Source organism: Nothobranchius furzeri, chromosome 14 (assembly GCF_043380555.1).
Source record: "Nothobranchius furzeri strain GRZ-AD chromosome 14, NfurGRZ-RIMD1, whole genome shotgun sequence".
Lineage (NCBI taxonomy): Eukaryota > Metazoa > Chordata > Actinopteri > Cyprinodontiformes > Nothobranchiidae > Nothobranchius > Nothobranchius furzeri.
Genome location: NC_091754.1, coordinates 22949562 through 22973057, shown reverse-complemented (window position 1 = coordinate 22973057; position 23496 = coordinate 22949562). Strand labels below are relative to the sequence as shown.

The following is a 23496-nucleotide window of genomic DNA, read 5'->3' as shown; positions in this document are numbered from 1 at the left end:
AGATGTCAAACTGCACAAATCGTGTTGCCCTCAAACTGAATCCTAGCTGTGAATGGAAGTTACGGCAACTGTTGCTGTCACTTCAGCTTTGTCAAAGTAGAAAAAAAAAAAAAAATTAAGAAAAATAAAATAAAACACCCAGTGAAACCATGGAAACATGTGACAAGAAAAACATCAAAGCCAGCTGACACTAATTAGAATTTATTGAAGCTGGTTCAGTAAGAGAAGGTACACGATCTGCTGCGTCTTTGGATTTAGGCCTAGTCCACACGTAGCCGGGTTTTTTTTTAAACGAATATCCGCCCCTCCAAAAACTTGCATCCACACCACCTCGTTTAAAGAAAAAAAAACTCTGTCTACACGTACCCGGATAAATACGTTGTTAAGGACATGCCAGACCTGTAGTCGGCAGTACTTCCCCCGTTCTTAACCTCGTCCTTCGTCTGTGGTCTTCTGCAAGGAGCAGTAATTCCGCTTGCAAAAACAAACAAGCAAAAAGCGCTTGGTTAATTGATAAAGTGAGCGCAGCTCTGAGGGCATCCATGCTGTCGGCTAGTGTAAACACAGGTCGCACACGTGATGTCAGCATTTTTTTTGTCGTGGAAAGTGACGTTGTGGAGCTTAAAACTCCGGTTTTGTCTGTCCACACGCAGACACCCAAAACGGAGAAAACGCAGATCTTCACTTTGGCCGGAGATTTTTAAAAGATCCGTTTTTGTGTGAAAAAACTCAGTTTTCGTGTGAATGACAGGCCAAAACGTAGAAAAATATCTACGTGTGGACAGGGCCTTAGTCCCAAGCTTCCTACTCAACATCCTACCAGCACTTTTGTATTCTAGTTTCAATATAGAAAGAAAAAAAACAAGCAAACCAGACGATTTATAAGAGTCAGGATAATTTTATTACCAGTCCACAATCTACTCATCATCAGGCCTGGCATTATGGCAGCATTAACCTTGGAACTCCATGTGTGCACTGAGTAAAAGCTGGAAGAAAAATAGTTTACAATACAAGACTGACAAGCTAACGACCAGCCAAAACAAAGTGCATTTTGTCATCTTAAAACAACTCCAATCACTAAAATCCTTAGCATTTTATGTGACAGCTATTTTATTAATCTTTATTCTTTTGACGGTTTCCAATCACAAAGTCATTTTGGCAGGAATTTGATGAAATTCCCACAGGAAGAGCCTGCGGCTGCAGCAGCTAGCACCAACGATGCATTTGCTTTCTTTTTCTGTTTAGTTTTTACCTTGCTCAAAGTAGCCATTATCATTCTGGTCTGAACTAAATGAACGTTTTCTGAGACATCTGAAACAGGTTTGACGTCTGTAAGGATCTTCGTATGGGAAAAGAAAAACACAAACAAATGTCTCCTTCCAGATAAAGAGATTGGTGCATTAAACAACACCCATAATTCGAGCCACCCACCAGCGGCATGGCATAATGACTCGACAGGCTACCTGGCACCCTCTGTAGTTGTAGGGCCACGGCCAATAGCCGCGCAGAGGCTCACACACTCGCTGACAGTGTGTGTAACTGCGTTGGCATTCCGAGCAGCAGATTCCCTGGCGGTCCAAAATGCTGTCAAAGGTCAGGGCGCTCTCGTCTTTGCTGTCTCCGCTGCGCTGCGTTTACAAAAATCACATTTCTTTTACAACAAGCAACAGTTTTAGTTTGAAACATCTTCTAAATCTGCAACTATTTGCAATTCAAATGGCTACAAACAACCTCCCCATCCTCTCAAGGAATGTGATTAGTTCCAGGCAGCATGAATTTTTATAGCCGGTGGGAGTTTTTACATCAGTTTATAAGTTCATCAAGTTGAAATGGCAGCTTTTTCCCAGGTGACCTGTAATTTAAGCTGCCAGAATGACACCTTCACCATAGCAGCACCAGCAGCAGCATGAACCACCCACAGCTGATCCAGGTTAACACATTTCCTCTCTCTATGCTTCTATTTGAGCGAGCATCCATTTTTAACAAAGCTGGCATCTTAAATTTGCTGTAATTAAGTTATTTGTGGGTGTTAAAAAAGCAAAGCCTTGATTTAAAACATCACTTTGAGCCTTGCTTCAGGGCACAGAGTGTGTTTGTTGATAGCTCATCAAAAATTCACCAACTGCGGAGTCGTGCTCTTTGTAAACAGGGCTGTTGATGAAGTTGTTACTCACATGGAAAGGGTTTTCGGGATTGTACGCTGACCCTGCAGCTGACTCTTCTTCTTCGTCCAAAACTCTTGCCGCCGCGGTACTCTCCTCAGCATCCGCCTTGATCTCCTCCATGCCTAACTGCCGTTTGGCTCGCCGTGCGCCTCTCTCTTTCCTCTCCCCATCTGTTACAGGCATCCACATGAGGCGAGAGTACTGGGTCAACATCCACGAGACGCCATGCATGTCCTCAGAGCTCAATCCTACATAGCTGGAGCTGTCTCAGACGTCTTGAATAATTCACTTAGCAGCAGTGATATCACGCAGCGTTGCATATTTCAAGTTCATTCTTTTTTAATACAAGACTTTGTTAGTCTTTTTCTCCCCTCCTGCTGTTCAGCTCTAAATTTAGTGTATGTTCTAGATGTTCGAATGTTTCACCAACTTCTGAGCCGAGGATGTAAAATTTCACACGTGTGTCAGCAGAGAAGAACAGCTAAGATTTTAATAGGCTGTGAAAAAAACATGAAAGCGGTTTGCTTTGAGTTGACTGTGGTGAGTTTTAGAATTGTGGCTTTTCTTATTTGAAAGCATTAATAACAGACACGACGTCTCTGCCTGCTGTTGTTGTTCAAAAGTGAAACCCGTCTGACGTGGCTTCTTATAACGGACCAAAACTGATCTGAATCTGAATCATGATCTATGTTTAAAGGTGCATTATGTGGAAATGAAGTAAAAATGACATCCTGTGGTAAAATTTGGTTACTGCAACCACTTTAAACAACTCTGGAGCTTTTGCCGGCCGTCGTCAAAATACAATTGTTGGTGCTGCAGTGTTAGTTCGCAGGAGGCACGGCACTACGACACTCACTGGTGGTAAACAGTCCCTCCGTCTTTTGTTTTGAAAGGAGCTAAACTGATAATCTCCGCAGTCAGATGGATATATGAGATATGTTTCAGTATAACCTTCCTTCCAAAATGACTGAAGCATTAGGCTCTTTTGGGATTTTCTTACAGAAAAATTCTCATAATATTCTTACATACTGCACCTTTAAGATTAATATAAGTGTTGTGTTAACATTTTAATAGCCTATCTTTTAATAAAAGAATGGCCTATCTACAGCAATATAACACTAAGAATGAAAATTGTTTGCCCCCCTTAATACTGAATGAAGTAATGATGTTTCCACAAAAAAGTGCTTCAAAATCAGAGTTCATATTTTCAGCTTGCTCCGTGTTTTTCTATGCAGCATTTGCATTACGATGAACAATGTCACTTCAAATTCTCCAGAAAACTAACAATGATGTAAAAGTAAATTTTCCATAAAAACAAAAGGTGGTTCTGCTTATGTAAAGTAGTTTGTCAAATTTTAAAGGGGACATTTTGTGCAAAACTGTCATGTGCTGGGGTGAGTACTCCTCTCATTTTCCCATCTTTGAGTTGTGTGTTTCAGGAGAGGGAGGCTCCAGCTGCAGCTGATTTGCAATCAGCGGGTCTGGTTACAAAAGAAGGATGGAGAACGCTCCTCGACGCCGGATGATTACCACAGCTTGGTAGTTTCCTGCCCTCTTGCGACTCTTGGATTTTGTGCTCTAGTGTTTCTAGGATTTTTTGCAAACCTTTGGATCTTTTTCCTGTGCTTACCCGTTACCAGGTTTGGAATGTTTTTGGACTTCTGGGACTTCTGGGACTTCTCTGGATTACGTCTTTGGATTTCTGCGACTCCTCAGGATTACTCACCTGTGCCCCATAGGATTTCCGGACGCAGCTCCCACCGTTCTCCATTTCTGCCGGCCTGCCCGCTCTCCTGCTCTCCTCTCGCTCCCTCTCCTGGACACCCCACTTAGATTCACCCCAGCACCCAACCTACCCTCCCTCATTCCTACGCTCCCCTATTCCCAGTAAGTCTATTCTCTGCCCCCACCAAGTTTAGACTTACCTTCCTGGACTCGCCTGTATCTGCTCTCCCCTCCTCAGATGCTGCGCTCCCGTTCTCGATCTCCACTGGGCTTTTCCAGTGCACCTTCAGTTCCCGTTTTAAAATAAAGATTCTTTTTTTTACCATAAGATCTGTGAGTGTGTGATTCTGCATGTCTTGGGTTAAATGCAATCCCCTAACCATGTCAGAATCATCCGGCCAAACCGCTAACCACGCAGACACACCTCTCACTGATCTGCTCCACAGGTTATCTCAACAAGAACAAGCCCTGTCACTGCTAATGGAGCAGTTACACACAGCAAACAACCAGTACCAGCAGTTGGAGGCCTTGGTGCGTCAGATACACAACAGGCTGTCCCAACCGCAGACTCAGGCCTCCGCTTCGGAACCCCCGCTGGCTGCCTCTGCTACTCCTGTTGTCCCCGGACCAGAAGCAGCAGTTACCACGGAAATCACCCACTTCCGTCCAGCCACATCACTGCCATCTCTGACCTTCAGCGGTGAGTTTGAGGACTGTTACAGCTTCCTTTTAGATTGTCAACTCGCATTCGAACGATCACCAGGAGCTTTCACCACAGACTCATTTAAGATCTTGTATATTGTTGGATTACTTCGTGGAAGAGCCCTGAGATGGGCGGAAGCGAAGAGTCACTGTTCCATGTTCCTATCTGGTCCCTTTGAAGACTTTTTAACTGATTTCAAGCTGACTTTTGGCAGTACTGAGTCCGTTACGGATATCAGGAAATGGCTATGGAATTTATCGCAGGGTCAGAGATTGGTGGCGGATATGTCGGTGGAGTTCTGAACTTTGGCAGCACGGTCTTCCTGGAATGAAGATGCCCTTCTCGCTGCTTTCACTGAGTCCCTCAACGACCGAGTCCAGAACCAGCTGGCGTTGTGCCCGGAACCCCGTTTGCTGGAGGAACTCATTTGCCTGGCTATATCCATCGATAAGCGCCATCATGAGCTGAGGCACCAGAGTTCCAGAGCCAGAACCGCCTTCACTCCTGACCATAATCATGGTTCGGGTCCTCGCTCCTCCGCAGAGCCCACCTCCTTGGTTGAACTCGTGCAGAACAGTGGGAAGAGCTTGCCTCACCCTAGAGGAGAGACAACATTGTGTAAGGTGAGATCTGTGTTTATATTGTGGGGAGTCTGGACACTTCGCTAGAGCCTGCCCAGTACTGTTATAAGGCAGAGCCCACCAGTAAAGACGTGACTACTGGTGGGCAGTCACTCAGCCTCTGCGTGCTCCCGTTGCATGCTCCAGTGTTCTGTTTTTTAGTTCTGAGCAGTTTACACTTGAGGCACTAGTTGACTCTGGCTGTGAGCAATCTTTGATGGACCCTGACATGGTGAAGAGATGGAAGATCCCTACTGTTTGGCTACCTACTCCTCTCTCTGTGTCATCTATGGATGACCGGAACCTATCCACCATCACTCACCAGACCATCCCTCTGCAGTTACGGGTGTCAGGTAACCACACGGAGACTTTGGCTTTTAATGTATTTCCCTCTCCTCAGTCTCCGCTGGTCCTGGGTCACTCCTGGCCGTCTCTCCGCAACCCCCACGTGAACTGGAAAACGATCCGAGTAGAGGAGTGGAGCACCGAATGTTCACAGACCTGCCTCCGCCCAGCCTCTCCGATCCTCCGCAGTCCCGCTGCCCCTCCGGTGGAAAAGATTGACTTATCTGCAGTGCCACCGGTCTACCACGACCTCAGTCAAGTTTTCAGTAAGGAACGGGCTTCTTCACTTCCTCCTCACAGACCCTTCGACTGCAGCATAGATCTGCTGCCCGGAGCTCCTCTTCCTTCCAGCCACCTTTATCACCTCTCGAAGCCTGAGAGAGAGAGCGAGCATGGAGAGCTACATTCAGGAGTCTCTGGCCGCCGTACTCATCAGACCTTCCTCCTCACCTCTGGGAGCTACTTTTTTCTTTTTTCCTAAGGAGGTAACGCTCAGACCCTGCATCGACTACAGGGTTCTTAATCAGATAAAGCTTGGATTATGCTTGACGCATTCACTTTCCGCTTGGTGATGCGGCTCGCGGATGGAACGCGCTTCACAACTCGCAGCGTTTATGGTTCATGCGGCTTGTCTCTGCGGTGAGCCAATATTCTCCCAAACTGAACGGGGCAGCATGGAGCTCTACGGCATGCATCCAACACTACACCATAGTAGAAGTAGAAATTACTGTTTACAACATGGCATTCCAGCATTTTTTAACAGCGTCCTCGTCTTTTCCGACAGTGCGAGCTATTTCTCTCCAAGAATTATTAACAACATGTTGATCACGGTGATCTTTGAGAGCTGAATCACACAAATGTCTGTATTTACGAACCTCTGCCATACTAGTTCTTGCCAGTCCGCCATGTTTTTCCACGTCCGACCGTTCGTGTGGTTAGAAAATTTCCTAGGTGCGCTGTGCTGAAATTTTGGGCCGTGCGGAGGAGCGGTGGAGGGGCGTGGTTGTTAAAATGATGCAATTTTGCCGCGCGGAGCCGTGCAGACCTCGCGGACGCATCAAGCATAAACCAACCTTAACTGTTAAGAATAAGTACCTTCTGCCATTGTTAACTTCTACCTTTGAGCCCATTCAGGATGCCACCATCTTCAGTCGTTTGAACCTTAGAAATGCATACCATTTGGTATGGATTTGTCAGGAGGATGAGTGGAAGACTGCATTTAAGACACCCATCGGACATTTTGAATATCTGGTGATGCCTTTTGGTTTGACTAATGCCCCAGCTGTTTTTCAGTCCCTAGTGAACTCTGTTGTGGGAGACTATTCGAATAAGTTTTTGACTGTCTACTTAGACGATATTTTAATCTTCTCTAGTTCTGAGGAACAACATGTTAAGCCTGTTAGGTCTGTGTTACAGCTCCTCCTAGAGAACTGCCTATATGTGAAGGCTGAGAAATGTGTGTTTCATGTCCCTACGGTAAAATTTCTAGGGTTCATCATTGAGAGCGGGAGGTTGAGGGCAGACTCTGAGAAGGTCCGTGCAGTCACTGAATGGCCCACACCGACGTCCCGTAAACAACTGCAGAGGGTCCTGGGATTCGCCAATTTTTACAGGAGGTTCATCAGGAACTACAATCAGACAGCCGCCCCTCTGACAAACTTGACCTCTATTAATCGGCCTTTTGTTTGGTCCCCAGAAGCCAAGGCTGCTTTCCAGACACTAAAGAGGAGATTTACAAACACCCCTGTGCTCCACCGAACTGATCATCCCCAACGCCAGTTTACACTCGAAGCGGACGCCTCAGACACCAGTGTAGGCGCAGTGCTTTCTCGGGTATCTCCCTCGGACAATCGACTTCACTCTTGTGCTTTTTTCTCTCACCGTTTAACCCCCACTGAAAGCAGATACGACGTGGGCGACAGACAGCTTCTGGCCGTGAAGCTTGCAATAGAGGAATGGGGACACTGGCTAGAGGGAGCTGAAACACCTTTCATCATATGGACAGATCACAAAAACCTGGTCTCCTTAAGAGAGGCAAAGAGGCTTAACCCGCGGCAGTACAGGTGGTCTCTTTTCTTTTCCTGTTTTAATTTCCAGATTTTATCACCCAGGTCCTAAGAATACCAAACCAGATGCCCTCTCTAGACAGTACGCTCCAGATCAGGAGGTCGAGCCCTCCACAATTCTCCCCCGGCATGTGTGGTGGGTGGAGTCACATGGGAGATCCGGGATCAGGTGTTGGATGCATTTAAGACTGACCCAGGTCCAGGTAAGGGCCCTTCTGGCCGGCTCTATGTACCACAAGTTATGAGGGGCAAAGTCATCCACTGGGCACACACTGGCATGTTTTCTCTACACCCAGGAGCAGGACGCCCAATTGCCCTTATAAGATGAACTTTCTGGTGGCCGGCAATGTACAAGGATGTAAAGAACGACATCTCAGGATGCCACATTTGTGCCCAGCAACAGGGGGGCCATCGGTCTCCGGCGGGATTATGAAATCCTCTTCCGAATCCTTCTTGCCCCTGGTCTCACATAGCTTTGGATTTCGTCTGCGGGTTGCCAGACTCCCATGGTTTCAATACGATACTCACCATTGTGGACCGTTTTTTTAAAGCCTGCCACCTCATATCGTTAAAATCTCTTCCTTCTTCCACAGTTACAGCAAAACTGCTCATTAAGCTTGTGTTCCAGTTCATCTCTAAAGTATGGAAGGAGTTAGCCAAGGCTCTAGGAGACAGAATCGCCATCACGTCTGGTTACTACCCACAGACTAATGAACAATGTGAGTGCATGAACCACAAGCTCGAGGCAATGCTGTGCTGCATCTGCTCTGCTGCATCTGCTCCGCTCACCCATCCTCCTGGAGTTCCCACCTCGCCTGGGTCCAATATGCCCGAAACTGTCACGTCTCAACTTCAACAGGTCAGTCTCCCTTCGAAGCCTCCTTAGGGTATCAACCATCCCTGTTTCCCCAGCAGCCCTCGGCTCTCTCCATGGTACAGCAGTTCCTCCGGGGGGGACCTCCACCCGGGCGGCTCTGGACAGAACAGCTGATAGGAACAAACGGCTGGCGGATCGCCGGCGGCGCCCGGCTCTGGATTACACCCCTGGTCAGGAGGTCTGGCTCTCATCCAAGGACATCCTGCTAAAGGCAACCTCCCATAAGCTGTATCCCAGGTTCATAGGTCCATTCAAGATACTGGACATCCCTACTCCCTCCACGGTTCAGTTGGAGCTCCCACTTTCCCTTAAGGTTCACCCTGTATTTCACATGTCCTTAGTTAAGTCTGTGGTTTCGAGCCTCCTCTGCCCTATGCCGGCTCCTCTGCTGCCTGCGCGATTCTACAAGGGTGGTTTGGTTTATACAGTTCCTTCATTGAGGATTCGTCCCTGATCCGGGACTACGAGGCCGCGTTTGCTGTCAGGATGTCCATTGGGGGGTGTGGGGGTTGTGGGGGAAGACTGTCATGTGCCAGGGTGAGTACTCCTCTCATTTTCCCATCTTTGAGTTGTGTGTTTCAGGAGAGGGAGGCTCCAGCTGCAGCTGATTTGCAATCAGCGGGTCTGGATGCAAAAGGAGGATGGAGAACACTCCTCGATGCCAGAAGATTACTACAGCTTGGTAGTTTCCTGCCCTCTTGCGATTCTTGGATTTTGTGCTCTAGTGTTTCTAGGATTTTCTGTGAACCTTTGGATCTTTTCCCTGTGCTTACCCGTTACCAGGTTTTAGAATGTTTTTGGACTTCTGTGACTTCTCTGGATTACGTCTTTGGATTTCTGCGACTCCTCAGGATTACTCACCTGTGCCCCATAGGATTTCCGGACGCAGCTCTCACTGTTCTCCATTTCTGCCGGCCGGCCTGCTCTCCTGCTCTCCTCTCGCTTCCTCTCCTGGACACCCCACTTGAATTCACCCCGGCACCCAACATTCCTATACTCCCCTACTCCCAGTAAAGCCTGATTCATGCTTCTCCGTCTGCGTCAGTGCAGAGACACGCAACGTCCTTGTGGGCCTGCCGGAGAGCTCCGCAAGGACGGATGGAGTCGAGCTCTCTTTTCTAAACATCCGTCAGTCGAGACGGACAACGCAAGCTTGTGATTGGTCAGGATGCCACTGTCGTCTACACCGCCAGCATTGCGTCCCCAAAAACATAAAGAGAGCCGAGGATAACTAGTTTAGACTTACCTTCTTGGACTCACCTCTATCTGCTCTCCCCTCCTCAGACGCTGCACTCCCGTTCTCTATCTCCACTGGGCTTCTCCAGTGCACCTTCAGTTCCCATTTTAAAATAAAGATTCTTTTTTGTACCATAAGATCTGTGAGTGTGTGATTCTGCATGTCTTGGGTTAAACGCATTCCCCAAACCATGTCAAAAACTTAATTTTTGCATCCTTTTGAGCTGCCATGTGGGGCTCTACCTTCTAAATAAACACTCCAAATTTGAAAAACAAACAAACAAATAAATAAATAAATAAATAAATAAATAAACAAACAAACAAACAAACAAACAAACAAATAAATAAATAAATAAATAAATCGCTCATCCATTGTTTTGTCAGTGTGGTTTTAGAAAAAATATTGAAAGAAGTCCTTTCAAACAGTCACCATTTGTGATGGCACAAGTGGGGAAAGCAGAATAGAATGGTTGAGTCATCCCCAGCACATACTGTGGGTGCTAATAGATTTAGCTCCATAATTTCTCAACAGAAGAAGATCTTAGTTTAAAGTATAGTGTGAAAGGTTTAAAAGAATAACATGTCTTTCCTTTTGAGCTGCCATGTGGGTCTCTATTGCTTCTAAAAACACTCACAATGTGAAAAAGAACATCCATTTGTTTTCTGTCAGTGTTCGGTTTGAGGATTTTTATGCCTAAAACAAGCTGTTTCAAAAAATCCCCTTTTGTGGCATCACAAATGAGAAAATTGGAACAGAACCACGTTTCACGTGTAAGAGAGAGCTGCTGTTAGAGGAGCAATGGCTCTAATCAAGCCATTTCCCGGATGTTGGAGCATCTCAGCTTACAGCAGCCTGTGCAGGAAGGAGAGGAGTGGACGTGGTCAATTTTGCTTAGTTTCTTAAAGTGACAGAGCCCTGAAGCGACTCATTCTGGAAATTACTGAAACTTTCAAGAATAAAACAGCTGAACTAGTTTTATGTGAGAGGAGTTTGCTGCAAAAAACTTCATGAACAGTTTCGGTTTTGATCATAGAACTATTATAACTCAAGAAAAAAAGTCATATTATGTCCCCTTTAACAGACAGACATATTATATGGCTTTGAAGTGCAAGCTAATGCATTTTTCTATTCAAAACCAGGCAACAGTAATTAAATAAGCTGATCTTGTGGCATTCTAAAGCATTATATTCATTAGATAAAGTTAATACATGTTGTGTAAACAGCATAAGAAATGTGACCTTTGAGATACACAGACTGCAGCCAGAAAACAGGAAGATCTCCACAAAAATCCAGAATTTTGCTTGTCAGAAACGTGACATTCTTCACCGGTTTCTCTTCTGCAACCCATATGAGGAACTCATCGTCGAACCTCACTGGCATTAATTCATCAGTCTGACAAGAAAACAAACAAAAAATATGCAGAATTACTCAGATTAACATGGCAATATATTTCTTCATTTCCAATTCTTGACTTTGTGTGTGAATCTGTGCACACACCAGGTCAAACATCTGCGTCTCTTTGTTGTGAGCTCTCATGTGTGGAAGGTTTGCTTTGATAAGGGATTTTATAAAGCACTTGTCTCCTCCAAAGAAGCGGATTCCAGTTATTCCCTGCACCAAATCACAGAGATGTCATGTTTACACTCACAGCATTGCTACTTTGTTAAGCACACAGAAGGTCTCTGCTGAGCCCAGGAAGAGAGAACAAGGACAAACTTACTCACAATTTGAAAGTCATGAATCTCCACACTTTTCCCAGCACTGCCGGTAGTTTCAAACCTCCCCAGATTGTTGTCAGAATCGATTTCCACAGAGCCCCCCCTCACCTCCCCGTTGACGTTCACGCTGTAACGAACGTTGTAAACCTGGCAGGATTCAAAATAAGACGTTCAAACGACTGATTAGTCAAGTCGCATAAATCACAAAGTGGTAAACCCAAGAACGAGGATGGAAACACGCTCCGTGTTGATCGTGTTGTTTCCCCCCCTTGCAGACATTTTCCATGCAGGAAATCCTCTGTAGTTGTAGCACACTGAGAATTTGCGTAAAGCACCACAGGAGAGGCTGTTGCAGAGCTGGAGGAGGAGGTTTGCCCCACATGCGTGCTCATTAGAACACAAATAAACATCACTCTGTTGCTCATAAGGTGAAGAATGACTCCAGGATTAATTTGTGTGACTTGTACAGAGAAGATTGCAGCAAAGATTTGATATCTTTACACTAATTTCTTCCTGTTTCATGACAATCTTTGGAAAATTGCAAGCAATTATGTCTGTTTGCAGTTTCAGAATTAGCGCCTGCCTGATGTTTGCAACTGAAACGTAAAATGCCAGCAACAATCAACCACCTACGTTTTTGTCACCGGCTTTCCAGAGGTAGAAAGAAGCACACAGCATATAAACGGCTGCAGCGACGAGAAGCACAACTCCAAATCTCAGGAGGTGATGGACCACAGCAGAGGCCGCTTTACTGGATGGGATTCGCCCCTTGGACATATTAGAAAACAAAAATATTTGTGACGAGTGTTTAACAATCTCCAAGATGAAAGTAACATCATGGGGAAATTTGAGATTTCACAGAGTTGACAGCTTTACAAACGCGTCACGGATGTCAGTTTTGATTCTGATCAAAAGGCGTCTTACCTCAGGTCTGCAGAGCTCAACACACCAAGAACTGTGAGCTGAATTCTCCATGATCTCTCCTTGCTGATGTCTGTGATGTCCTCCCTAGCTAACTCACTTTGAGGAGCCGGTTTATCCTCCAGAAGGTGATTCGTCAGGTGGACGCGAATGATGTAAAGTTGATATAAAATTGCAAAATTCTTCATCTGAATGTCATCTTTGTCTCCAAGCCTCTCAAAGCAAGGTGGCCACCCTGTGGCATGGAAATAAATGGAAGACTTGAAGCAGCTTTAAAGTCTGTAGGGAGATTAGTTTAGAACCACAAAAATATCAATTACCAAGCCACATGACCCTATATATTTCTGATTTCACAAGAAAAATATACTTATTCACATCCACTCATATCCATTTATGACCTCTTGATTGAGATTTTGTAACACTTATGACAGAAATATAGCTTCAGATATTGTTTTTCAATTTTAGTTTTATTTAAATCAGCTCAAGACCCCTCATGTTGTTCTTGGTGACCCACAGAGGAGTCTCAACCCCAACTTTGGGAACCCACTTCATGTTACACACAATAACTTTTTGGATTACACTTTAAAACAGTGACTTTTTTGGACATGGGTTCTTGAAATATTCTGTCAGCATGAGGAGAAACAAATGAATTTTGGTCTTTTTGGAAATATTTATCATCAGACACATCTGAGATTGTTTAGCTTATTAAAACAGCACATCCCAGGCTGCACTGCGCAGTTTCACTTGACACATGCCCTTTTGTCTATGCATCTCCCATGGTGCCTTTAACAGCAGGGGTGTTGTTTTACGGTGGAACGCCAACAAAGTAAAAGAATGTGAAAAATATTAAACATTGAAAACAACAATTACCAGAGAAATTTATGAGTCTAAACCTGGTTTTTAGAGTATTTACAGGTTAGTTGTAAAACAAATGTTTTAGAGAAAATTCATGAAAAACTTTATGGTTGTAACTAATCTTTTAGTAATAAATGTTGAGATTTGTACTGACCCCAGTAAAGCTATGAGGCTAAAATGACGAATCTGAGATCACATTTTACATTTATATTTAAATTAGGGAGGAGAATGAAATTTAAATTATGGCATTTGTAAAACAAAAACTAAGCCATTGGGAACAAAAATCATCCATATTTGGCAAAAATAATAATAAATGTGCATTTGTTGATTTCTCCTTCAGAATTATCCTGTATTAATGCATAAATATGGTTTCATCGTTCGCATATTCTAGAGTATACAATCAAAATAAACAATAACTAATTAAGAAAAAGATTCTAAATGACATATTTTTGAGCGTCAAAAAATCTCACCTCAACTCGTCCTTTATTTACATAGCACCTTACTGACATGAATCATGTCACCAAAGTACTTTAAAGGTATTAAAAAAACAGATAAAACCAACAAAGCGGTACAGTTTACAAAATAAAAGCATAAAATAATAGAAACTGCTAACCCACAGAGTTGAAAGCCAGATCATGAAAGCAGGTCTTCAGCCTAGTTTTAAAGAGCGCCACATGAAGGAAGCCTAATAGATAAGTGAAGCTCGTTCCAGCTACCGAGAATCCCCCCTCGTCTTCAGCCGAGTCCCTGGAGTCAAAAGCAACAACTGGTTCTCAGAGCCAGCAGGGACATATGGCTGCAATATGTCAAATAGGAGCCAACCCATTCAGTGATTTGAACACCAATAAAAGACATTTCAAACCTATTCTAAAATTGAGTAGCCTGGCACACAACCTATGTGAATTAATGGTCTGGCCACGATCCATAGACAGAGCTCAGTCATGGAGCTGAATCAATGACTGTCTTTCAAAACTGTCTCCACATACTATTGGACAACAAACAACGTGACACACTCACCGCTACTGATGTCAGTCAACAGGGCAGTGCACCATACACTGCTGAAGAAGACACAAACACATCATTTTTCTAAACAAAATACTTAAATACCTCTATCTGCTCTTTTTTTGCCTATATTTGATATAGTGCCTTCTAGAGTCCTAACCCCCAAGGCACTTTAAAACACAATCAATCATTCATTCATTCACTCACACACATATTCCCACCCTGCTGGTGATGAGCTACATTGTTGGCACATCTGTCCTGGGGCACACTGACAGAGGCGAGTCTGCCATGCACAGGTGCCACTGACACCTCCAACCGCCACCAGCAGGCAAAGTGGGTTAAGTGTCTTGTTCAAGGACACAGCAACAGACTGAGTGGGGCTCGAACCTGCAACCTTTCGGTTACGAGGTGGGCACATAAAGAAAACTTTAACTTAAAGAAAAGCCCAAGTTTAAATAGTCAAAAGCTGATGGCAAAGCTGTTTCAAATGAACTGTCCCCCTCTTAGTTTCTCTCAGTCGCAGTAACATCCTGCCCACCAAACCGATAGAGCACTGTGATTGGCCCACCAAACCGATAGAGCGCTGTGATTGGCCCACCAAACCGATGAGCACTGTGATTGGCCCACCAAAACGATAGAGCGCTGTGATTGGCCCACCAAACCGGTAGAGCACTGTGATTGGCCCACCAAACCGATAGAGCGCTGTGATTGGCCCACCAAACCGATGAGCACTGTGATTGGCCCACCAAACCGATGAGCACTGTGATTGGCCCACCAAAACGATAGAGCACTGTGATTGGCCCACCAAACCGATAGAGCACTGTGATTGGCCCACCAAACCGATAGAGCGCTGTGATTGGCCCACCAAACCGATGAGCACTGTGATTGGCCCACCAAACCAATAGAGGCAAGGCACAAGACTGTTCGGGCCTGCTGAGGTTACAATGGAGCGTGGCTAGACTGATATGCAAAGCAAAATCTCTTAGTTTGGGCTACTGTTTATCTCGATTTCTAGGCAAAAAAAAAAATACAATTAACCGCTGTAAAGCATGTTCATATTTTCACTTGCCCTCCAAGAATCTCGCTGCAGCATTCTGAACAAAATTAAATAAATAATGGATTGTAAGTATATAGTCGGTGATGGTAAGCTACTATTTGGCCACAGCTACCCTGGGGTGGTCTGACAGAGGCGAGGCTGCCATTTTGTGCCATTGGCCCCTCTTACCACCACCAACACAGAGAAGTTTACGATATTATTGACCTGCATGCACTGGTTGTAGTATATCAGGCATATCAGGCTCAACTTCCACCTTATCTCCAAAGGATGTTTGAACTAAGGGAAGGAGGATATCATCTAAGAGGAACTGGGATTTTCAAAAAAAAAAAGAATATTAGAACCAATAAAAACCAAAGATGTATCTCAGTAAGAGGAGCGAGTTTATGGAATAACCTCGAGGATAGATTAAAGAATTCATGCTCATTGAAAATATTCAAAAAGAGTTTTAAAAATAATGCCTTACGTAATTACCAAGTGCACCAAAATTAGTTTTGTCACACATTTATACCTCTTGATTGATTGCAATTGGTTTTGTTTTATTCATGTTTATATCTCTTGACTGATTTTGTTGAAATTAGGATGTTACATGTAATAACTGTATTGTTTATATGTTCATTTACTTTTGATATTTATGACAATGTTGATTTTTTTTGTAATGAATTAATGGGTAGGCTTAAATAAGTTTAACTTCAGCCTATACCTTTTTGCTCATAAATTATACATAAAGAAACTGTTTAATTTACAAGAGGAATTTGTACCTGTGATAATTATTATGTTCTTTATTAGATAGTTATTTTCCTTTTCATGTGTTTTATATGCATTTGCTATGATGGAAATAAATACAATATAAAAAATACAAATACAAAAAAGCGTCTTGCCAAGGACACAACAGCAGGTGACCACTAGTAGGAGCTGGAATTGAACCCACAGCCCTCTGATCATAAGCCAACCCACTCTACCTCCTGAGCTACTGCTACCCTCAAGTGAGCAAGTGAGCTACATTATTCTAACTCAAACCAAATAAGACAAAGTTGCAGTAATGACGGCATGAGCAGCAGTCTCAAAGTACCGTCTAGTCAAGAATGGTTTTACCTTAGCCAAGCATCGCAAATGATGACAAAGATGAAAAGATAAAAATAAGATACCATCATTATCAATCTTCATGCCAAGATTAACCACTGAAACACTCAGGTGGGAATTTAATTCCCCACTGTCAACATGGGAAGGATCAGTATGGCCGTTAGGCCCAAACAACACTGCCTCTGTTCAGTTTTCATTAAGCCACAGGAAAGTCTCAGGCATCCACGCGTTGACTTCAGCCAAACAATCCAAAAGATTTCTGAATGGGTGATCTCCAGAGTAATCCAAGGGTAAGCATAGTTGGTAATCATAAGCATATAGGTTGAACCCAATTCCATTCTTCCACAGGATGTCACCCAATGGCAGAATATAAATAGAAAAACAGGAGTCCCAGTACCGAACCCTGTGGGATGCCCAAGTCAAATATTAAAAGGCAGAAGAAAAATATACCACACATACCATCATGTCCAAACAATACAATCTAAACCAGCTCAAGGCCAGAAATCTGTGAACCTTTGCCTTTTAAATTCTCTCTGTATATGTCACGCTGAGCACGAGGTTTGGACCCAAAAACGCAGAACACACGAGACAGGAGCAGACGTAAATAAGTAAACCCTTTATTTAAAGGAGGAGGCTTGATCCAGCGGTCCAAAAACAAAACAGAAGCTCACAACTGAGCACGGACTCGGGCAAAACTCGGGAGGGAGCAGAACAACGTAGACACAACGATGGACCGACAAACACTGAAGGACAAGACAGGGTTTTTAACCACAGAGGGAGGTGATCAGGGGAACAGGTGACAGGTGTGAGGAGGGAGATCTGGAGGGAAGGCAGGTGCATACAATAACCTAAATGAGGGGAAAGAAACAAGCAGGACGGCAGAAAAACACGGATAAAATTAAACCTAAAGACTGAGGGCAAAAATAAACAACTAATAACTAGATGGATGAGGAAGACTAAAATAAGATTGACTAGGAATTATTAGGAAGTGATTAGGAGGACACCTGAGGGAAGTCTAGAGAGGGCTGAGGATAATAATGGGACACAAGAGGAGAACCTGGAGTGAGAACAGGAGGAGGCTGTGGACAGAGGGACACAGAACATGACAGTAGAAAATAACTGCAGGTAAATATTTACTTTCACTTTGGCTTAAAGCAGTTTGATCCCATTTATTTTTATTTGGAAATATTCCAGTTTTTTTAACATGACATTTTTTTAATTTCCAGACATTGGCATATCGTCGCAGCACAACATACAAAAAGGCAGCATTTTCCTTTTGGAGAAGTTGTTTCTTTTCCCGCAGCACTGCTCTGCACACCGTTCAGTTCTATCCTGACGGTGTAATCAGCCAAGCAGATGGCAACAGTCAACTCTATATTCGCCTTCAAATTAACCGTTAATTCTAGAAGTGTAATATTCCTAAACAAACACATGAGCATGTATAATATCATTGCATCATTTGTTTAGTTGTTTTTCTATTTACTTTCAAATATTTGTTGCAATACGACATAGTTTGAGGTCATATTTATGCAGAAATGCAGATTGTTTTTCTTTAAAGATTCCCAAACTGTCAAGCGCCACTGTTAACATACATTTTTTATGTGGGTGCTGCAGATTTCCGTAAGTTGTTTGCCTGCGTGTCAGCAGGAATGGAAGCTGAAGTCAAACTCGGTTTCATTATTCTAGCTCCATGGATTCACACAATATGCTGGAGGACAGCAAGGACTTGAAATAATACAGCAACCCAGAAGGGAAAAAAAAATCCTCTGCTTAATTATGAATTTTGTGATTTCAAGACTTGTGGTCAAGGCTTCCTGGTCTTTATTAAAACTTATAAAGAAGAAAAATAGCTAAGAAAGAGATTCAAATGTGTGCTGCTGCTGTTGCTTGGAAACAAGATTAAATAACGTTTTTTGGGATAATTGGTAAGCTGGGAGGCAATCACAGGAGGTGAGGGGATGCTTTGACCTTTGAAAAATATGCAATTGTTGTAGAATTTGAACAGCGGTGCCATATTTGCATGCAAATTGAGGCAGCACGGTAACCACACTGTGAACAATGAGAAGACAATGAGATTGGTTTTTGCTTGCTATCAGTTTAACAGTAATGGCTGGAGAACTTTATTTTATTTACTGCAGCTTATTTGCCTTTGAGGCAAATAAAATGCATACAGTTGGGTAATTGAGCTTATTCTCTTGACTTCATGAGTTTTTTTCTGCAGACTAAATGTAGAATGAAACTTTAAGTTTGCCAGTAAGCCTTGATTTTATTTTTTTATTTTTTGTTTTCATGTTGTTAAACAGCAAAGCAGAAATTATTTCAGCTTTTTATTTGTGCAACATTGTTATAAAATCCACCACAAACACTGTTCATGTTGATTGTTTTCCACAGCAAAAAGGCCTGTCGTTGTTTCTTATGTCCTTTCCAAAGGTCATGCCCTTGAATAATGACACATGCTTTTTAAAAAGTCATAATAAAAATTTTCTGTACATTGGACTCTTATGAAAAATATATTATTAATGTAGAAAATCTTGCATATTACGCATAAAACAATGAACAGTCATATATGAGCCAAAATACACACGACACGGTACTGAAACACGGCAACAATCCAACACAGTCAGATTGGAGTAAAGTACTGTACAACGTCTTTAAATTACACTTGTTTTTGTTCTTTAGTGTCTCTTAAGAGTTTGTGTACTCTGGGATGGATATCTCGTCTGTTTCCTGTATTCTGGCTGGCGTCGGAGGGCCTACGAGAATATAATCAAACTCCTGGTGTTGAACTTTTTCATATACGCTTTGCAGGCCACCCGTTTTGGGTAAGTGAGCTGGGTAGTAGTTTTCCCTCCTTGCATCCCGCGGGAGAGTTGCTGTTTTGGAGAACGTTGACAGATGTGGTCCACAGGCCAGACTGGTGTTGGGCCTGGTGGCCGATGGACTCCAGCATCGATCTGAGTGGCCCAAAACTTTGCACTCGCTCGTGCACGCCCAGAGACCTGTGGGAAAACAGACCAACAAGAGCAAACAGAGCATTGTGTTTGGCGCTAAAAATCAAAGTGAGCTCATGCCCAAAGGCGTGACACTCACTGTTCATCGGTGGAGATTCTTTCTTGTGAATGTCTCCGCTGATGTCAGAGTCGCTGTCGTTAAAGTCGCTGTCCCCCTTCCCACTGTCCTTGCCACTGATTTGAGGATCTCTTGCAGAGATAGTTGTGAATGAATTACCCTTCCATATGGTTATGGGTCTCATGGTCTCTTTCCCGTATCCAGGAAGTGTGGAATAACCCTGCAAAAATACAAAAACAAACATTTTGTGTCAGATTTCAATAAAATTAAAGTCAGAGTTCCTTTAACTTCATTAGAAAATACCTTTAACTTTCCCTCTGTTGCTCTGCTGTTGGACTCAAAGACCCCTGCTGTCTGTCTGCTCTCCTCACAGCTGGCCTCTGTCGTGTTGCTGCTGGCCACCGGGAGACCCTCTGGAAACGGGTGCGTATCAAACGTTTTGCCTTTGTGGTTGGCTATCAATGAATCAATATGGCCACTTTCCACCTTCTCCACATCTGGTATGTCCATCTTTTCATCAAACCCCCCCTCCCTGGTCTCCCTTTTTCGGCGACTACAAATGGTGGTGATGAGAATGATGGCCAGCAGGAGGACAGAGCAGCTCCCTGCCAGGACGATGATTATAGCTATAGACGTGTCCCATTCAAAGGGCTCCTCGTTGTCATTTTGAGCCAATGAGGGCAAACTGGGCAGCGTGCCTTCGATGAAGCTGAAAATGATCATAGCTGTGGAGGTTAGAGAGGGGGATCCATTGTCGCTGACTGCCACTGTGACTTTGACATTGTCTGAGATGTCATACGTCAGCTGTCGACTCACAAGCACCTTCCCAGTGTCCTTGTTGATGGAGAAACCCAGGTGCCCCCCTTCTGTGATTTTAAAGGACAGCTGTGCATTTATGCCCTCATCAGCATCTGTGGCCTTTATCTGAGTCACCACATAGCCTGCAGGGGCGTCTTTGGGAAGGAACACCTCAGCAGATCCCTTATAAAGTGGGGGCTCTATAATATAAGGCTGGTTGTCATTCTGATCGATTATTTTTAATCGAATGGTAGCTGTGCTCTGCAGCTGTGGTGACCCCCCATCGCTGGCCTGGATGTGAACGTCCAGCTGTTTCATCACCTCATAATTAAAACTTCTCAGCGCATAAATGGAGCCGGACACGGAATTAAGGGACACAAATGTGTTCACCGGGGATCCCATGATGGCACCATCCAAAAGTCTGTAGGTGATTTTCCCATTGTTGCCCAGATCCGCGTCGCTGGCCTCCACCGTGGTGATGTAGGCGCCCGGGGCATTGTTTTCCACCACTGAAACTTCATAGACGGATTTAGCAAAGTGGGGGGCGTTGTCGTTCTCGTCGCTCAGTCTGATGGTGAACTGTGCGATTTTTCTCAACGGAGGTGACCCAAAGTCCTCAGCCATGACCGTCAGGTTGTACTCACCGATGCGCTCCCGGTCCAGAGCAGCCGCTGTGACTATCATGTAGCTGTCCTCATGCGCCTGCCGGAGTTTGAAGTGGTCGTGGCCATACAAAGTGCAGTGAACCTGACTGTTGATCCCCGAGTCTCTGTCCATGGTGCTGATCAGCGCCACCAGACTGTCCTTGTCTGCCGCCTCGCTGATGTGCGCCACGCCGGTCGCCACGGAGGTCATCGGGGTGACGCTGATCTCTGGAGCGTTGTCGTTAACATCCGTGACGTGAATTATGATTTTACACACGGAGGGGGTCGGATTCGGTCCCAGATCCGTTGCCTGCACGTCCAGCTCATAGGTGCTTTTGTCTTCAAAATCCACGACGTTCCTGAGCGTCACGCGGCCCGATTTATTATCCACTTGGAAAAGTTCTCGGATTTCGTGAGAAACCTGTTTCCCGAAGCCGTAGACGACTTCTCCGTTTAGTCCCTCATCGGCATCGACGGCGTTCAGGTCCAGGATGACGGTGCCGACCGGCGCGTCCTCTGGCAGGCTGACTGAGAAACTGTTTTTGTCAAACACGGGGCTGTTGTCGTTAAAGTCAGTCACTTTGATTGTGATCTTTGTTGATCCGGATCTATAAGGGTTCCCCCCGTCCGTGGCGACCAGTTCCAAATTATAAGAAGACTGAGTCTCTCTGTCCAGCTCCTTCATCAGCACCAACTCCGCATATTTAACCCCATCCGCTCTCAGGAGCACATCAATAGTAAAATGACTGTTTACAGAAATCTGATAGCTCTGGATGTAATTTGACCCGACGTCCGCGTCTGCTGCGGGGTCCAGGGGGATTCGGGACCCGAGCGGTGCGTTCTCGGAGATCTCCACCACAGATTCCTTGCTCGGAAACTCCGGAGAGTTGTCATTGATGTCCTTTATTTCCACCTCAACGTGGATCAATTTGTAGCGATCTTTGAAGAAATTAACCACGTCAAAAGTGATCAGACACTGTGGAGTGTGCCTGCAGATCCTCTCTCTGTCTATGCGCTCCCCGACGGTCAGTTGCCCGTCGCTTTCCCGCACCCTAATAAACGAGTCATTAAATTGTTTCATCATTCTGAAATTGGTCTTGGACGCATGAGACAGACTCAAGGACATGTCCTTGGCGAGATTTCCGATGACAGTCCCCGGTGCGTCCTCCTCTCGAGTCTGGTATCTCACAGTATTTCCCTCGGAGTGAGCCCATGAGGCAAATAAAGCATGATAGAGTGAGAAAATAACAATCCACCGGTGCCAGTAGGTTAGAAAAGTGACCCTCATCATTTTGGTGGTTATTTCTCCTTCGGTGAGCCTCATCGTGTGACCGAGAGCAGTTCACATCTGGGGCGAGCTCCTCGCGCAGCCTCCTGCTTTAAACAACAGAGCTGTACTGGGAAGTGAAAGTTTGGGTCCTTTTACGCGCAGCCAGCCAGACGCGCTCGAAGCCTCGCCTTCAACACAGCTCCAAATTCTGCAGCGGCGGGGTTTATACAGCTCCTCATGCTAATGAGACCAAGTGTGACCAATCCCCTCGCTTTAGAATTAAAAATACGTCCATGCTCCAAGCACATATCTGCCGTTTCCCTTCCTTTCTGTATTGCAAACAAGTTCCCGAACTGTTGATCATCAAATCACATCGATAAGTAATGGTTTTATTTATCAGAATTTATTTTATATATTTTTTAATAACGCCCTTTACGCGCGTGTTGCTGGTGGGAGAACAGCTACACGCACGGGAGAAAAATGTGCACGCGCGCTGCCACCTCTGTTGTCAGTGAGCTGAACAACTGTATATGTTGGGCTAATGTGACATCATCATGTCTCTTGAGACAAAAGCTCTCTTTGTGTTTTAAAGATCAGTGGCGCCATATGGCTGGATTATTTTTAATCTCTGGGTTAATTAGGATCACATAATAATTTAAATTATGACATTATACTTGTTAGTTAAGCGTTTCACTGATCAAATCTAAAAAAAAATCCAGTACAAGGGCACAGTTTTATGCTGCATATTTCATTCCTTTACTAATTGGGCAGGTGCAAAATATCAGTGTCAAAATATTCCCCGATCTAAGAGTCACTGAAAGATGTAATCGTGTGTGTGTGTGTGTGTGTGTGTGTGTGTGTGTGTGTGTGTGTGTGTGTGTGCGCGCACTTATTTTAATACCCCCCCAGCAAACAACCCAGCAGCAGTCTGCTATCGCTAGCGCTACAAACAAGCTAATACAAATATTAGCTTACTAAATAAGCCACAAATCAAAAAGTCCCGTAACAACAAAGCCATGTCATCATCAGTCAGTGATTTTATAGCCTTTATCAGCTTCCTCATACTAGTGTAGGATGTTTAATCTGGTTTTGGCTCTTTGCGTCTCCTCCAAAGACATTAATCTCTTACTTTTACTTCCAGGCTTTGCCATGATGCCAACAGAAAGGCAAACTTGTTCTTCTTCTTGTGCTTTTTATTGACGATCAGCAAACTGAAAAAGCTAACTGCACAGAAAGCAAACAGTCGTAATGCATGTATAAGAGCGCCCCCTAGAACACCCCTCCACAAACTGTTAGGTGCAGTATTTGGCCAGCAGAGTGGTGTCAAATATGAAACTGGTCAAG

The 23496-nt window shown here is 44.4% G+C and overlaps 2 protein-coding genes across 2 annotated transcripts; both read right to left on the bottom strand.

Moving 5' to 3' along the window:
- Nucleotides 1-262: 262 nt before the first annotated feature.
- cnmd (chondromodulin) lies at nt 263-12463 on the bottom strand. The gene is made up of 7 exons (XM_015966392.3): nt 12381-12463; nt 12090-12224; nt 11463-11603; nt 11236-11349; nt 10977-11130; nt 2175-2335; nt 263-1628 (listed from the first exon to the last, which is right to left on the bottom strand). Exons 1-7 carry the CDS (start codon nt 12429-12431, stop codon nt 1401-1403), a joined length of 984 nt encoding a protein of 327 aa, XP_015821878.2. The 5' UTR covers nt 12432-12463; the 3' UTR covers nt 263-1400.
- Nucleotides 12464-17526: 5063 nt separating this feature from the next.
- si:ch211-199f5.1 (protocadherin-8) lies at nt 17527-22368 on the bottom strand. Its single transcript, XM_015966394.3, has 3 exons — nt 19744-22368; nt 19462-19660; nt 17527-19370 (listed from the first exon to the last, which is right to left on the bottom strand). Exons 1-3 carry the CDS (start codon nt 22204-22206, stop codon nt 19057-19059), a joined length of 2976 nt encoding a protein of 991 aa, XP_015821880.1. The 5' UTR covers nt 22207-22368; the 3' UTR covers nt 17527-19056.
- Nucleotides 22369-23496: the final 1128 nt, after the last annotated feature.

Bases quoted from the DNA above. Each gene is read 5' to 3' on its own strand.
- cnmd (XM_015966392.3), bottom strand. From the start codon at position 12,431: ATGGAGAATTCAGCTCACAGTTCTTGGTGTGTTGAGCTCTGCAGACCT. The intron at 11,131-11,235 runs GTGTGTGCACAG...TTTTCTTGTCAG, and splicing joins AGACGCAGATGTTTGACCTG to ACTGATGAATTAATGCCAGT. The intron at 2,336-10,976 runs GTCACATTTCTT...TGCCTGTAACAG, and splicing joins GCAGTCTGTGTATCTCAAAG to ATGGGGAGAGGAAAGAGAGA.
- si:ch211-199f5.1 (XM_015966394.3), bottom strand. From the start codon at position 22,206: ATGAGGCTCACCGAAGGAGAAATAACCACCAAAATGATGAGGGTCACT. The intron at 19,661-19,743 runs GTATTTTCTAAT...GTATTTTTGCAG, and splicing joins CAACAGAGGGAAAGTTAAAG to GGTTATTCCACACTTCCTGG. The intron at 19,371-19,461 runs GTGAGTGTCACG...GTTTTCCCACAG, and splicing joins AGAATCTCCACCGATGAACA to GTCTCTGGGCGTGCACGAGC.